The sequence below is a fragment of the Ovis canadensis genome, chromosome 18, assembly GCF_042477335.2.
Source record: "Ovis canadensis isolate MfBH-ARS-UI-01 breed Bighorn chromosome 18, ARS-UI_OviCan_v2, whole genome shotgun sequence".
Lineage (NCBI taxonomy): Eukaryota > Metazoa > Chordata > Mammalia > Artiodactyla > Bovidae > Ovis > Ovis canadensis.
The window spans coordinates 29,504,885-29,522,483 of NC_091262.1; the positions used below are offsets into that span (position 1 = coordinate 29,504,885).

The 17,599-nt window shown below is 44.1% G+C and overlaps 1 protein-coding gene across 1 annotated transcript in view; it reads left to right on the top strand.

Annotated features, from left to right (window-relative positions):
* AGBL1 (AGBL carboxypeptidase 1) overlaps positions 1-17,599 on the top strand; it is a 692,160-nt gene that overhangs the window by 56,744 nt on the left and 617,817 nt on the right. Inside the window, exon 2 of the mRNA XM_069559284.1 lies at positions 15,572-15,635. Coding sequence (XP_069415385.1) covers positions 15,572-15,635 — 64 coding nt within the window. The remainder of the gene's footprint in view (positions 1-15,571; positions 15,636-17,599) is intronic.

A 17,599-nucleotide genomic window follows, 5' to 3' on the forward strand; every position in this document is an offset into this window, starting at 1 on the left:
AAATTGTCAGTTTGTTCTCTAGAATCAGAGAGTTTCCACTAAAGAAACATTAATTTAGTTACTTTGAAAGTGATTTATTTTTCAAATTTAGTAGCTTTCAAAACTCAACTCAGAAAATAAGAAGAAAGGTTACTCTTGCTATCAAGGAAATTATTCCTTTGGCCGCAGTCTCCTCACTAGTACAGTAGGAATAAAAATATCAAAATTACAAGATGATTTCAGGCAATTCCCTGGTGGTCCAGTGATTAGGACTCAGAGGTAGCACTGCAGACCTGCAGGGACCATGGGTTTGGTCCCTGGTCAGGGGACTAAGATCCTGCATGCAAGTTGCAAGATGGTTTTCAGGATTAAGGAGTAAGTGATATCCGAAGCGAAGTGGGCCCTCAGTGGCAATATTCACAGCATTGCGGGCTGTGCGTGTGCTCAGTTGTGCCTGACTCTTTGCGACCCTATGGACTGTAGTTGCCAGGCTCCTCTGTCCATGGAAGTTTCCAGGCAAAAGTACTGGAGTGGGTTCCATATCCTACTCCAGGGGATCTCCCTGACCCTGGCCCTGAACCTGAGTCTGGCAGGTGGATTCTTTACCCCTTGCGCCACCTGGGAAGCCCCATTATGGGCTATATGGGATGTCAGTTCATAACCTGATGCCTAGTTCTGAACTCTCAAACTACAGAATACCTCTGAAAAGCAGCTTTTCAGAGTGGGTTGGGGAAGGTCATCATCTACTAGGTTAGAGAATAGCCAAGTGGTGGAGCAAGACTACAAAATGATGGGGTCCCTGAAATGGGAGACATGAGGACCCCAGAGTCAAACTTCTGTTGCTTCATGACTGTGCTTTAGATCAGCTGGCTAAGAACTAGCTGGGTGGAAGGACCCAGAAAAGGGCTTCTTCTTTGTGTTTTTGGAAACTGCTTGGTTCTGTGGCCTTTCAGTGGCAGAATGGAGCCTCCCTGTCCCTGTGCTTTTAATCTTCCCTGTGTGCTTGGGAGGTTGATGGATTCAGAGAGGATCAAGGTGGTGGGTGGCAGCTGCTGGCTGAACAGGAAGGAGCACTTGCTTCGTCCACTGTGGTGCTGAACACTGGGTGACAGGCACCTGGACATGTTACCTACTAGCTCTGTTTAGAATCCATTCAGAAAAGCTGAAAACAGTTTGGCGCTTCTTTTCAGCAATCCTTAATTCTAACTTGCAAGTTTCGTGCTCTTGTTTGTCAGCTGTGCTCTGGAGCGACTTCACAGCCTTCCTGGAAATGGAAACAAGTCTGCTCTCCGCTGACTGTCACTCAAAAGAGATCAGAGAACATCTCGAGGATGGGATGCTGTTGATTGCTGTTGTAATGATTGTGACTCCGAGTCTTTACTGTTTGCCAAACCCAACAAGTGTGCTGGACATAGACAAAGCATAGGATTATAAACTGTCTCTTTTCAGAGGACACAACCTCACCATTTTCACTTGTTTTGGTTATTTTTCTCTCCTCCTGAAGAGTATCCTGCTAAATTGAAAACATCGTGATCTGGGTGTAAAATTGATCCAGGGAGATGCCTTTCTAAAGATCTTCAGATCTGTTTTTAGATGACTCACATTTTGTTAGGCATGCTCATGGCAATGTTTATTCCCCAACAGCCAATCGAACATCTATTGTGACTTAGGCAGACGGCTAAGCGTTTAGCATCCATTCTGGTATTTCTAACCCAATTGTATCCTTCAGCTGGGTTCAGTGATTAGTCTAATAATGTAGGAAAGAAAGTAAGTTGTGCAACGGTTTTGGTGACCAAGGTCTATTTGAATTAGAAGTACGTTCTTCAAACACCCCTGTCCCTTTCTCTACCCTAACTTCACTGGCCTTGTTTATCTCCCTTATCTCTGCGTGTTTCTACCAGCTATGAAACTGTACACTACCCCTATTTGCCTGGTTTCATCCTGAGCATTCTGTATGTGCATTCTGCCCTCCAATCTTCTCCTAGTTAAAATTAGCTTATTCTTTCACTCTCAGCTTGTGCTACTAGTTTTTTTTAAAAAGAAAAGGAAAATTTTATTATTCTTTTTTTTTATTGGAGCATAGTTGCTTTACAATGTTGTCTCTACTATACAGCAAAGAGAGTCAGCTATACCTATCCATATATTTCCTCTTTTTTGATTTCCTTCCCATTTAGGTCACCACAGAGCAATGAGCAGGATTCCCTGTTCTACACAGTGGGTTCTCATTGCATGTGCATCCTAAGTCCCTTCAGTTGTGTCCAACTTTTTGCAACCCTATGGACTACAGCCTGCCAAGCTCCTCTGTCCATGGGATTCTCCAGGCAAGAATATTGGGATGGGTTGCTGTGCCCTCCTCCAGGGGACCTTCCCGACACAGGGATCGAACCCGCATCTCTTATGTCTACCTGCATTGGCAGGTAAAGTGGTTCTTTACCACTAGCACCACCTGGGAAGCCCCCTTTAGTTATCTATTTTATAGGTAGTATCTATAGTGTATATATGTCAATCCCAATCTCCCAATTCATCCCACCACCCTCTTTCTCCCCTTAGTATCCATACATCTGTGTTGCTATTTCCACTTTGCAAATAAGTATGTTATTTCTTAAGGAAATCCTTTGCTGATTCACATTAAATAACCTTATTTTATGGTCACATGACAAAATAAACTTGGGTACTTATCCTCAGTTGCAATTCTACATTTCTTTGGGTGACTATTTAGCTATCTGCCTTTCTAACTGGCTTGAAAGTTTGATGAGGGCAGGGACTGTGTATATTTATGCTATCAGTGTTATTCCTGGCACCTAACACAGTACCTGGTACAAAGTAGGTACCTGACAATATTTGCCAAATAAAAAATAGACTGCACTCCAACTTTACCCGAGGCTGAACCATGTATGCCCCTTTATTTGAAGGGAAAGCATTGGTATTCTTTGTTGTTGGTCAGTTGCTTAGTCATGTCCAACTCTTTGCAACCCCATGGACTGCAGCATGCCAGACTTCCCTGTCTATCATTTCCTGGCGCTTGCTCAAACTTATGTCCATTGAGTTGGTGATCTCATCTAACTATCTCATTCTCTGCCATCCCCTTCTCCTCCTGCCTTCAGTCTTTCCCAGCGTCAGGGTCTTTTCCAGTGAGTCAGTTCTTCAAATCAGGTGGCCAAAGTATTGGAGCTTCAGCTTCAGCATCAGTCCTTCCAATGAATATTCAGGACTGATTTCCTTTAGGATTGACTGGTTGGATCTCCTTGCAGTCCAAAAGACTCTCAAGAGTCTTCTCCAGCACCACTGTTCAAAAGCATCAATTCTTTGATGCTTAGCCTTCTTTATGGTCCAACTCTCACATTTTACATGACTACTGGAAAAGCCATAGCTTTGTTGGGAAAGTAATTTCTCTTCTTTTTAATATGCTGTCTAGGTTGGTCATAGCTTTTCTTCCAAGGAGCAAGCGTCTTTTAATTTCATGGCTGCACTTACCATCTGCAGTGATTTTGAAGGCGGAGAACATAAAATCTGTCACTGTTTCCATTGTTTCCCCTTCTATTTGCTATGAAGTGATGGGACTAGATGCCATGATCTTCATTTTTTCAATGTTGAGTTTCCAGCCAGCTTTTTCACTCTCCTTTTTCATTTTCATCAAGAGGCCCTTTAGTTCCTCTTCACTGTATTCTAGACAATTAATTATGTAAGACCCAACATATGACTAGAGCATTTGTCAAATTCTGGAGCCCAAGAATTATGAGGAAAGATCCTAGTGGGATTGTTCATTCTTTTATCGGTAGTGAAGTATGTTTAAATTTTTATGTTGATGTGTGGCAAAACCAATACAATATTGTAAAGTAAAAAAAAATTATAAAATTAATTTAAAATGGAGTATAGTTGCTTTACAATGGTGTGTTAGTTCCTACTGTCCAGCAAAGTGAATCAGCTACTATGTATACATGTACGTATATATATACATATACATACGTGTATAAGTCCCTCCCTTTTGGACTTCCTTCCCATTCAGGTCACCACAGTACATTAAACACAGTTTCCTGTGCTACACAGTAGATTCTCACTAGTTATCTCTTTTATACATCGTGTCAATAGTTTATATCTGTCAGCCCCAATCTCCTGATTCTTTCCTTCCCCTCCTTTCTCCCTTGGCATCCATACATTTGTTCTCTACACCTGTGCCTATGATTCTGCTTTGCACATAAGATCATATACACAGTTTTTCTAGATTCCACATATATGAATTTAATATAGTATATTTGTTTTTCTCTTTTGGACTTACTGCCCTCTGTATGGCTTTTTCATTCTAAAGAGTCCACCTAAGACAGAAAACATTACATACCATTTCACTTTATTCTATTGTGTCATGGTGTTTATTTTTTAATATTATAAAACCACATCACCCAGCTTCTGTAATTATGGCAAGCTTCTTGTTTCTTTCCTATTTCCAGCCCAACATCCATTGTATTGAGAAAACTCTTATTTCTCTACATCTGTGTCTCCTTTGTTGCCCTGCATGTGGGATCATCGGTTCCATCTTTCTAGATTCCATACATATGTGTCGGTATATGATATTTATCTTTCTCTTTGTGATTTCTCTTTCTCTTTGTGATTTAATTCACTCCATATAATAGGTTCTAGGTTCATCCACCTCATTCGAACTAAGGAGAGGGTGGGATGATTTGAGAGAATAGCACTGAAGCTACATATATGTGTATATATATGAAGCTACATGTATACATTATTATGTGTAAAATAAATAACCAGTGGGAGTTTCATGCATGAAGCAGGGTACCCAAAGCAGTGCTGTGTGGCAGCCTGGAGGGATGGGGCGGGGAGGGAGAGGGTGGGTGGGGGGCTCAGGATGGAGGGGACAGGTGTATGCCTATGGCCGATTCATGTTGATTTATGGCAAAACCATCACAATTGATAATTATCCTCCAATTAAAATAAATAAATTAAAAACAAACTATTTCATAACCATCTCGTGGCTCAGACAGTAAAGAATCTACCTGCAATGCCAGAGACCCGTGTTCAATCCCTGGGGCTACAGTCCATGGGGTCACAAAGAGTCGGACATGATTGAGCCACTAACTCTTTCACACTTTTGTAGATATTTCAGTCCATACTCATTTAAAACAACTCTCCCTCTTTTTAACTCGTCTCAGCCTTGACAGGAAGTTTTCCCTTCTGCCCCAACTAAACTTCTAACTATGCAGCTTCTTCCTGTTTCTTCTTCTGTGAAGACAGAGAGCTATTGGTCACCATTTCTGGTATAATAACCATTTTCAGTCATTGAAGTTTGTGATCAGTACCCTCTTTCATCACTCATTACCAGCTCCAAATTTAATAATGTCTTTTCTTTAGCCAATGGACCATTTCTAGTGAGTGTTCAAACTGCATGACTGAAGAGCAAATTTATTTTTGGCAATATGGTTTTCTTGGGCTACGAGCTGTGTCCTGTGCTCTTGGCTCATGAATTTGGAAGAGGTTCTGTCTTATTCTTTAGAGATGAAGAATTAAAATTTCATGGGCTTATTCTTTCCATCTGTGGGAACAGAGGAGCAGAGTGTAAGCACTCTATTTCTGTGATATCAGGGGTGTTACAGAAAATGGGATTGGGATGGCCTTTTTTTCCCCCTGTTCAGTAAAGTTGGGTGTAGACTTGAGAAAATTTCAGAGAGGGGCACAGGATACTTCTTTTCCCTCCACATTGTCTGGGGTGATATTGATGTTCCCTATTCATTAACACAGGTCTTGGCACATGATACTACATCACGTCAGTCATGTCCTACTCTTTGTGATCCTTTCTCTGTCCATGGGATTCTCCAGGCAAGAATACTAGAGTGGGTTGCCATGCCCTCCTCCAGGGGATCCTAGGGTGTGTGTGTGAATCTTGCATTGGCAGGTGGGTTCTTAACCACTAGCGCCATAACAGGCATCCTATAGTAGGCACCCTATAATTGTTTGTTCGGTTGCTGGATTCATAGAAAAGTTGATCTGTATACCTTGTCATAAATTTGTGTAAGGATGTTTTCACTGGAATATGCTTTGAGGTGAATCCTGTCGTCAAAGAGAATAGGGTAGCAAGGCTCTGGCAGATTTCATATTATTTCCATTCCATTCCATTCCATTGTATCCCATTCCATTCCATTTTATCCCATCCATCCCATCCCTTCCCAAGCCATTCCATTCTATTATTTTCCATCCTATCTCATCCCATTTTATAACATGTGGGATGTTTACTGAATATCTACTTTATGTAAGATGCCACATGGGGAATGAGATAAAATACTTGTTCTGGAGAAGCTCAAAGTCTGAGGAGAGGGCGGGAGATTAAAAATGGCTGCAACTTTTTTCTACTCCTCCAGTTGAGAGGTAGAGAGTAATTCCATCCACGCAAATCTGGGCTATCATCAGTAACCTGACTGGCCAATAGGATGCAGTGGAGGTGATGGTTAAACTGAGGCTAAGCCAAAAGAGGCCTTGCAACGTCTACTCAGTTCTCTTGGGATGCTTGATCCGCTGTGTAAGAAGTCCAAGTTCCTTAAGACTAACATGTTGGAAAGGCCACATGGAGGCATTCTGGTTCATAGTCCACGATAAGCCCAGTCCTTCAGCCTGCCAAACAGAAACCCATCTGTGCCAAGGTATCAGACATACAAATGAGGCCATCATAGATCCTCCAGACCAGCCACTTCATTTGCAGCTGAATGCCACCCAGTGGCCTTAGTTAACACCACAGCAAGCAGAAGACTCTCCCAGTTAAGCCCTGCCCAAATTCCCTGTCCACAAAATCAAGAGAGAAAATAAAAAGGCTATTGCTTTAATCCAAAGGCGGCAGGGTGGTTTGTCACCCCTGCAATAGACAACCAAAACACAGAGGCAAGAAAATACCCAGGATTTAGTAAGAATTCTAATCAAAGGAGGGGCAAAGTGGATTGTGAGAAATCAAGCACTTAGAGCAAATAATTCTGTTCTTGGACGGGCTGGGCCACTGCACCATCCCACTGTAGAGGGCACTGATTATGTGGTAGTCCTTGCGAATGGCATGCCTGGTAGTTGTACAGTGCCCAACGTATGCATACGTGGCAGTTTTGGGTAATGAGTGCCAGGAAGGTAGGTAATATGGAAAAACTGTAGAAAGGGAACTTGAGCTTGGAATTGAAATACAAGTAGGTTTCATGGGCTAAGTACAAGTAGGTTTCATGCTCTTCACAAGGAGAAATAATACTCCATCAGTGGAAGCAATGTGAGCAAAACTTTGAAGGCATAGGAGCCTGTGATGGGCTTGGGGCACAGGGACTGGTCCTTTGTGGCCAACATACTTGGTACTGGGGTTGGCGGGGGGTAGATGGAGATGAACCCCTGAAGCTGAGTGATGTGAAGGGTCTTATATCTTCATGGAGAGTCAGGAGGAGGAAGGCAACAGGGAGACAAAGATTTCAAAGCAAGTGAGCAACAAATTCAAAACAGTATTTCAGAAAAATGTAGTTCAAAACCCCACAGACTGAAAGACACTGTTTGTTCTTTCAGCTGCCTGCCTCTACTAGAAAGCTTGGCAAATCCTTTTTCTTTTTTTTTTAATGGGAAAGTCTTAAACAACAGGGAATTACTCAATGATTCATTTAAAAGGATCATTAAAGGAAAATGGAGGCATGTCGCATCCTGCCTTCTTTAATTGCTCATTTATTATTACTGTGGGTGAGATAATGGTTTTGTGTTATTCTTCTAAAGAGTGTAAAATATTTATTGGTAAATATAGCAGTGCATATATTAATGCCAGTGGAGATTTGGTGGAGTGTTTTTTCCCTCCACTGATAGCCATAATTTTTACTTAAAGAAAAACAACATTGTGCTGATTCATTCTAGCTCAGAGCTGAGCAAGAACATTATGAACTAAACATGTCTATGACAGCACTGTCTTAGTGTCAGTGGAATAGCAGGATTCTCTGGGGCTGGCCATAGTTTGTGAAATCAATTTCTTTCCTGTTTATTAACTCATGATTTGGAAGAGGACAAGCAGAGGTGTAAAAATTTTCTTCTCTCCCTCTTCATAACAAACTACCTGATTGAAAATAACTTTTATAAGTGAGGATGCTTACCATTTCATATGCCTGAAAGTCTATGAAGGACAGGGAAACCTGGCGTGCTGCAGTCCATGGGGTCGTGGAGTCGGACACAGCCGAGCAGCTGAACAACAACGAAAGTGTATAGGTAGGTGGTTTCATAGAGCTGGTTCACAGCTTAGCAATGTCACCAGTGACCCCGGGTTGTGTCCTCAGACAACAGTGGCCCAAATAAGAAACAGAGTGTTTGTCTTTTTGCTTTGTTTTGGTTTTTCGTGGTTTCTCTTTTTAAATCTTGGAGAAAAATCTTTTCTGGAATCTCTCAGTCGACTTCTATTTGAGTTTCCTTACCCAGATCTGGGTTCATGGTGGTGTGGTGGTTTAGTCCCTAAATCATGTCTGACTCTTTTCGACCCCATGGACTGTAGCCCACGAGACTCCTCTGTCCAAGGGATTTCCCAGGCAAGAATACTGGAGTGGGTTGCTATTTCCTGCTCCATGGGATCTTCCCCACCCGGGGATTGAACCCACGTCTCTTGTATTGCAGAAATTCTCATGCAGTTGCAGGCAGGTTCTTTGCCGCTGAGCCACCAGGGGAAGCCCCTATCTGGGATCATACTCACATCTCAACCAATCATAGGAAAAGGAGAAAGACAGAGGAGGTGAACTGTGGCCCATTCCCCAGGCAGGGGACAAGTAGAGTGTGTATCTTTCATCAGCAGGCTGCTACCCCGGGTTTGAAACAAATGGGATTTTCTGGGAAGCAATTATAGCAGAGCGACTGGAGTGTGTGCAGCCAACTGTGCTGGCCACGGGTCAAACCAATTTAGGGGTGGTGATTTAGTAGATTCTGTGTGCCCAGATCTATCTCCCTGCTGGAAGGTGCCGCAGAAGCCTAGGAGAGGATGCTTATTCTCAGGGAGCATTAGTGGGCATTGAACTAAAAGCGGGCAATCTCTTAGCTGGATAAATGGATCCAATAAAATATACCGATTATCTATTGCACCTCAGGACACAGGAATGCAGAAATGAGTGAGGCCTAGTTCTTGTCCACAGACTTTCACAATTCCCTTCACCATCTGCTTCATCCCGGAAGCAGCTTCATCCCGGAAGCAGCTTCATCCCCCAAGGTTGCCACACTCTGTCATGCTTCCCTCTAGTAAGTAGGGCTGTGGCACAGCTGGAACATTCCCCTTGATACGGTGCAGGGCCCTGTGGGGCTCCCAGGCACAAGGCCTTACTGTGTCTCCCATTTCTTTGATTACAGGAAACAGCCTTCATTTATCCTCCATGACCTTCCCTGAGTTCCAAGGGACAGATTCAAGCAGTTGTTAATGAGGGAAAGGAGGGGATGCGAGACCAGGGAGAAACAAACAGTCAAGAGCCACCTTGGGGCAAGGCCCTGTTACCCCATCAAGGGATACACACAATATCTTTGAGCTGTTTGCAGATACTGAAGAGCTTCCCAAGTGGCGCTCGTGGTAAAGAACCTGCCTGCTGATGCAAGAGATGTAAGAGATGCGGGTTCTATCCCTAAGTCAGCAAGATCCCCTGGAGGAGGAAATGGCAACCCACTCCAGTATTCTTGCCTGGAGAATCCCATGGATGGAGGAACATGGCAGGCTACAGTCCATAGGGTCACAGAGAGTCGAACATAACTGAGTGACTTAGCACACACGCAGATACTGAAACCCTCTCCAGGTGGGAGAAGCTAATGATTGGTGATGACAGGTGGCCCACAAGCGTGTAGACCCCAGACTGGTTAGACCCGAAGGCTGCTGATGCTGACTCCTGCTTACCTCACTGTCAGCCCATCAGAAGAATGCCCGTGAGCTGATCACACCCTTTATGAACAACCGTTATAAAATGCCTCATTATCTTCCCCAAGCTGGGGACACATGGTTTTGAGGGCATTAGCTCGCTGTGTCCCCCTTTGCCTGGCAAAGCAGTAAATCTATCCTCTTCTACTTCACTCAAAACTTGTCTCTGAGATATGATTCAGCACCGGTGTGCAGAGAAGCTGAGCTTTCAGCATCACTCCTGCCCCACTTCTGCCCAATTTCCCAGATGCATCACTCATGGACCTGGCTGGGTTGCACACCCCATCCCTGGATTCTTCTAGCATCCCTGTTTACCTTTGTCACAGTCCTTAACCATCTTGGGTCCTAACTGTTTGCCAGCTGTTCGTCTCAGCCAGGCCCGGAGCCCTGTGAAGGCTGAATGTGTTCCCATCTGTTTGTATCCCAGCCCAGTGACTGGAACATACATGATTTCCAGGGAGCATTTGTGGGGCGAATGCATGAATAATTGAATGAAAGGAAATTAAACATGGATCTTTTTATCCCTCTTCAATCAGTTTCCACTTTATTGGTTTTCCTCTCTCCCTTTTCTCTTCGCTCTTTCTCATCACCCTGTTCCCTCTCTTATTTTCCTTTTTGCTCATGATTCACAGTTAACTGATGAATCCTGCATTTATACCAAGTCACACGATATTGCCCAGCCTTGCTTTTATGGCTTATCCCCCTCCCTCTTTTCAGAAAGAAGAGCAGTTACGGGGGTTTCTGCTGGTGGATCCAGACACATCATTGCGGAGAAGAGAATTTGTTTTTTTTTTCTTTTACCATGAGCCATCTTTGGGCCCATTTTCTTTTTTCTTTTTTTTTTGGGGGGGGTCCATTTTCAAAGGGCTGGATATTTTGTGATTTATAGTAAGAAGTAGATATTTGGTCTTCCTCCTGTTTCTGGCACAGAGCTCCCCAAACCCTTGGAATATCCTCAGTGATGAGAGCAATAAAATTGTCTTTTGTTAAGTTAATGGGTTGACTTTTGGACCACAGCTACAGATGGAAAGCTGACTCTCAGGAGAACCGACCATGTGATTGGAGGGTTGGGACTTTCAGTCTGACCTCCTGGCTCCCCAGCACACCTCGAGTGCCCTTTACCTCCAGGGAAGGTAGAAGAGCCAGAAGGTGAATCTATAGACTGTGTAAGGACAGGGGAACTACCTTAGCAGTCCAGGGGTTAAGACTCCACGTTTCAAGGCAGGGGCGTGGGTTCAGAAAACTAAGACCCCACATACTATGGGTGTGCCCTTGCCGCCAAAATTAAAAAAGAAAGAAAATAGGAAACTTGAGAGATGAAGTTTAGAGAGCTTCCAGGTTGGTGAACAGGGGGAGAAGCTGGGAGAGTGATGCTCCCGGAGAAGGCATGTGAGCTCTGTGCCAGTTCCCCAGACCTTGCCCTGGGCACCTCTTACATCTGGCTGTTCCTGAGTTATATTGTTTTACAATAAACTAGCAATCCAGAAAGTGAAATGTTTCTCTGAGTTCAGGGAGAAGATTTAACCAATTAATCACACCCAGGGAGGAGATCGATTATGGGAATCTTTAATTTATCGCCAGTGAACTGGAAGGACAGATTAACAACCTAGATTTGTGATTGACACCCTGAGTCAGAGGCGCTCATTGGAACCTCTGATTTATAACGTATGTTGGCCAGAAGGAAGGGTCACAACCTGGACTTGCCACTGGAGTCTGAAGTGGGGGTGGGCGATCTTTTAGGACTGGCCCCTCAACCTCTGGAATCTGATGTTATCTCTGGGTAGATAGTGTCAGGATGGAGATGAACTGTAGGGTAACCTGATGGTGTCCAGAGTACTGTTCGTGGATGTGGGGGAACCTCTCCTACTAAGACTGGCAAATTCCCTGGGATGATGTGTCGCTGGCTTCCCTGATGCCTGGTTCTTGTTCCCAGATTTTGGAAGACCAAAGGGTGGGAGGGGGCAGGGAGAACTGACAGGGAGCACAGCTGGGCATGACATCTGTTGGAGAGGACTCAGAGTGACGCCTTCTGTCAGCGTCCAGGGCAGCTGTGATGGGAGGCATCAGAAAAGTGATGCTGAGGCTGCCTTCTTTAGGCTCAGCTCCCTGTGGAGAAGCTCCCAGAGCAAATCCAAGTCTTTTCCTTGGTAAGTGTATAAACCTCAAATGCCCAGGGAACCCCAGGTGTCTCATCACACCTGGAAGATGAGTTAAAGTATTAAGTTTTGGTATTTTGTCCATAATGGGCCTTTTTTTTTTTTTTTTTTGTCTTGTTGGTGTGTAAAAGCATACCTTTACAATAGTATCTTATCAGTGTTCAATGATGACTTAAATGGGAAGGAAATCCAAAAAAGAGAGGATATATGTATACAGAGAAGGCAATGGCAATCCACTCCAGTACTCTTGCCTGGAAAATCCCATGGACGGAGGAGCCTGGTGGGCTGCAGTCCATGGGGTCACTAAGAGTCGGACACGACTGAGCAACTTCACTTGCACTTTTCACTTTCATGCAATGGAGAAGGAAATGGCAACCCACTGCAGTGTTCTTGCCTGGAGAATCCCAGGGACGGGAAGCCTGGTGGGCTGCCATCTATGGGGTCTCACAGAGTTGGACACGACTGAAGCGACTTAGCAGCATGGCTAATTCACGTTGCTGTACAGCAGAAACTAACATTGTAAAGCAACTATACCCCAATAAATTAAAAAAAAAAAGCTTAATTGTTGTTATTTAGCCATTAAGTCATGTCCAACTCTTTACGACCCCATGGACTATAGCCCACCAGGCTTCTCTGTCCATGGGATTTCTCAGGTAAGAATACTGGAGTGGGTTGCTATGCCCTCCTCCAGGGGATCTTCCCAACCCAGGGATCGACCCAGTGTCTCCTGCATTGGCAGGCGGGTTCTTTACCACTGAGCCACCAGGGAAGCCCCTTGTGTGTGAGTATTTCCTCCCATTCTGTTGACTTTTCTTTGTTGATTGTTTCCCTGGTTGTGCAAAAGCTCTTCAGTTTAATGGAGCCTCACTTGTTTATTTTAATCTCATTGCAGGTGCTTTTGGTGTCTTACCAAAGAAAACATTGCCAACACTAATGTCAGAGATTTTTTTTTTCTCCTGTTATTTCTTTGGGAGCTTCATGATTTCAAGTCCTAGATTTAAGTCTTTGACCTATTTTGAGTTAATTTTTCTGAGTGGTGCAAGATAAGACTCCTGGCTTTATATTCAAAAGAAATATCAAAGAAATCTTTATATTCAAAGAAATATTTGAAAGCAGTATCTGGAAGAGACATCTGCACACCCATATTCACTGTAGCATTTTTCATAACAGCCAAGATATGGAAGCAACCTAAGTGTCCTTCAACAGATGAATGGATAAAGAAGATGTATATACATACAGTGGAATATTATTCAGTCACGAGAAAAAGAATATCCTGCCATTTGCGGCAACACAGATGGACCTTGAAGGCATTAGGTGCAGTGAGATAAGTCAGAGAAAGATGAGTACTGTGTGATACCACTGACACATGGAATCTAAAAAGCCGAACTTGCAGTAACAGAGAGCGTGATAGAGTGATGCTTACCGGGGTTGGAGAGCGGGGGCTTTGGAAAGGTGCTACTTATGGGTGCAAACTTGCAACTTATAGGTAAAGAAAATCATAAGAGCTAGAAAATTAACATATTACCGTGCAATGACACTTCCCCTGTTTTTGGGAGCCTGGCCTGGGCTGTGCTCTGGGTTTGGCTTTGTGGATCACCACAGAGGTCTTGATTAAATCCTCCCTCCCTCTGAGTCTTGGTGTTCTCTCCTGTGTAACAAAGGGGAGCGTGTCAAGGATTGCAAATATCCCGTAGAGCTATATCATGAGATGTGTTGTTACACCAGGTGTCTCTTAAGAAAACAAAACTTCATCCTTGTGAGTCAGGGAAGTCTTTCCATCTGAACATGTTACTGGATTTTAGTTTCTGCTCTCTGCCCTGGATTGAACAATAATCTAAGTCTCCTGAAATTAGTGAAGGCTTTGCTACCTTGTCCCACAAAGCCCCTTTTCATTTGCCCTTTCTGCCTAAACTATCAATGTTTTCTTTTGCCCATTTTGCTGATGTTGCTAGTTTCTGAAGGCTAAATATGGAGGAAGAGCCCCTGAGATGCTTCACTCAGTGAGTCCTTTCCAGTTATTATTTAAGGAGCAACCATGCCATGATTTCTTCCTTAAAAAATATTTATCTGTTCGGCTGTGGGTCTTACTTGTGGCAGGTGGTCCTCTCTCTAGTTGTGGTGCATGGGTGTGGTTGCCCTGAGGCATGCGGGATCTTAGTTCCCAGGCCAGGAATCTAATTCAAGTCCCTGGCACTGGAAGGTGAGTTCATAACCATCAGACCACCAGGGGAGTCTCCCTTCAGCCATTCCTTATTGTAGAAAGTCTTTCTCAGCAGAAGGAAGCTGCCGTTCCCATGCATACCCTTGACCATGCCGCCTCCCTTCTTTTGCCTTCTTTCTTTTTAAAAGTTTTATTTTCTGCTTAGAGTATAGTTGATGTATGAGCTTCTCAGGTGGTGCTAGTGGTAAAGAACTCAACTGCCAGTGTGGGAGATTTAAGAGATATGGGTTTGATCCCTGGGTCGGGAAGATCCCCTAGAGGAGGGAATGGCAACCCACTCCAGTATTCTTGCCTGGAGAATCCCATGGACAGAGGAACCTAGTGAGTTACAGTCCATAGAGCTGCACAGAGTCAGACATGGCTGAAGCTATTTAGCATGCATAGTTGGTTTATAATGTCCTGTTAGTTTTAGGTATATGGCAAAGTGATTCAGTTACACATACATGTGCATTATTCTTTTTCAAGTTGTTTTCCCATTTAGGTTATTAGAGAATATTGAGTAGAGTTCCCTGTGCTCTACAGTAGGCCCTTGCTGATTACCTGTTTTATATATAGTGGTATGCACATGTCAACCCCAAACTCCCGTTTCCCTCTCCCCACCCACCTTTCCCCTTTGGTAATCATGAGTTTGTCTTCCACATCTGTGACTCTGTTTCTGTCTTGTCAATAAGTTTATCTGTGTCATTTTTAAAGCTTCTACATGTAAGTGATATTATATGGTCTTTGTTTTCCTCTGACATATTTTACTCAGTATGACAATCTCTAGGTCCATCCATGTCGCTACAAATGTCCTTATTTCTTTATTTTTAATGATTGAGTGATATTCCACTGTATATATGTATCGCATCTTTGGGCTTCCCCTGTGGCTGAGTGGTAAAGAATCTGCCTGCAATGGAGGCAACTTGGGAGATGCAGGTTTGACCCCTGGGTCGGGAAAATCCCCTGGAGGAGGGCATAGCAACCCATTCCAGTATTCTTGCCTGGAGAATCCCATGGACAGAGAAGCCTGGCAGACTAAAGTCCATAGGGTCGCAAAGGGTCAGCCACGACTGAAGCGGCTGAGCACGCAGGCATACACCACATCTTATTTAGCGATTCATCTGTCAATGGACATTCAGGTTGCTTCTGTCTTTTATAAATAGTGCTGCAATGAACATTGGGATGCATTTATCATTTCAAATTAGGGTTTTCATCTTTTCTGCATATATGCCCAGGAGTAGGATTTCTGGGTTTTATGGTAGTTCTACCGTATGGAGACCCTCCATACGGTTCTCCACAGTTGGCTGTACCCTCGCCTTTCTTCTTAAAGACGGCTATCTGCTTTCATTGCAGAGCTCCTTAGACCGGGAGTCCATCCTGGCTATCCTCCAGCTCCTCGGAGATCTGCTTTCGGTCGGTGAGTAGGTCCTGACCTCACTCCTCCCGTGGCGGACATGGGGGCATGCAGATGCCGTGTCTCCCAGGAAACTGTGTGGCCTGGGGTTTGATCCAAGTTTGCTGTGCAAGACAAAATCGCCATAAGATGGATGTACTTTGGGCTTTTCAATCAAGTCACCTGCCCTGCAGTGGCCCAAATTTAGGAGGCATTTAGACTCTGGGTGGCTATTCTGTGACATCTCATCTCTGGGGCCAAGGACCTCCAGTCCTCAGTGGTTTGACCTCTCGCCTCCCCATCTTCCCTCATCATGGCGCATTTAGAGAGCCAGGTGTCGGCAGCTCTCTTATGTAAGTCAAGTGGAGACAGGAAGGCGAGGCAGGAGCTAGGCTTAGCAGTGTGGTCAGCCATTACATTTTGAGGGATAAGTGGGCAGAAGTCACTAAGGTGGCATCAACTGAGTTAACTGGGTCCCACCTCTATCAGCTCTTTTCCACCTGAAGTTCTTGGAAAACACAGCTTCTTGAGCATTCCAGCATTCACTTAGCTTTCTCTCCTATGAAGCCAGCCACATTGCATTAGAAAGACATATTCATACCAAACAGAAATGCCACAAAGAATGTCGCTCCAAAGCCCAAGACCCTCAGGCTACAGCTTCAGAAGGAAGTGCCCCGCTCATATCGAGGTTTACCCTCAGGCTGTGCTGTGCTCCAGTGGCAGGGTGACATTTCTTCTGCATCAGGTGCCCTCTGGAGGTGAAGCCCATTTGTTCTCTGGGATAATTCTGCCTTCGGTTTGTCCAGTGGTGTCTGGAACTCTTAGAATGAAACCAGAGTTCTCCTTCTGAAATAGTTACTGATTATTGCTCCTTTAGTAGAGGATGAAAAATCAGAGTCTTCTTTGATTATAATCTCCCACCCTGTTGACCACATTGGTTCAAGTGTGTAGAGAATCATGTGAGTCCCCTTCCAAGTTGAAACGTAACCGCTGCCTTTGGGCTTATCCTGGGGTAAGATGGGGGAGGTCCCTCTTTAAAACTACTCTAAGGTAGAAAGACCAACATATTTTACCTTAGTCCAGACCTTCTTCAAAACTCCCTAGATATATGATTAGGTGTTTGTTTCTCAAAGGATTACTTTGCTTGTTTCCATATGTACCTCACATCAGTGACTGAAGGCCAGCACAAAATAATCATTAATACCACTCATGAAATTATTCTAGATAGGCCATCAAACTAAACCTTCTTATATTAAGAGATGATTTAAACCTAGTAGCTGAGGGATACTGATATTCTCACTTTAATCAAGTATATGATTATCAGTTCAGCTCAATTGCTCAGTCGTGTCCAACTCTTTGCGACCCCATGAACTGCAGCACTCCAGGCCTCCCTGTCCATCACCAACTCCCAGAGTTCACCCAAACCCATGTCCATTGTGTCGGTGATGCCATCCAACCATCCCATGCTCTGTTGTCCCCTTCTCCTCCTGCCCTCAATCTTTCCCAGCATCAGGGTCTTTTCAAATGAGTCAGCTCTCCGCATCAGGTGGTCAAAGTACTGGAGTTTCAGCTTCAACATCAGTCCTTCCAATGAACACCCAGGACTGATCTTTAGAATGGACTGGTTGGATCTCCTTGCAGCCCAAGGGACTCTCAAGAGTCTTTTCCAACACCACAGTTCAAAAGCATCAATTCTTTGGTGCTCAGCTTTCTTTATAGTCCAACTCATATCCATACATGACTACTGGAAAAACCATACCTTGATTAAATGGACCTTTGTTGGCAAAGTAATGTCTCTGCTTTTTAATATGCTGTCTAGGTTGGCCATAACTTTATACATCAGCCTACATGCATATTTCTTTGCATGTGATACGAGGCTTTCCAGGTGGCTCAGAGGTAAACAATTTGTCTGCCAATGCAGGAGACGCATGAGACATGAGTTTGATTCCTGGGTTGGGAAGATGCTCTGGAGAAGGAAATGGCAACCC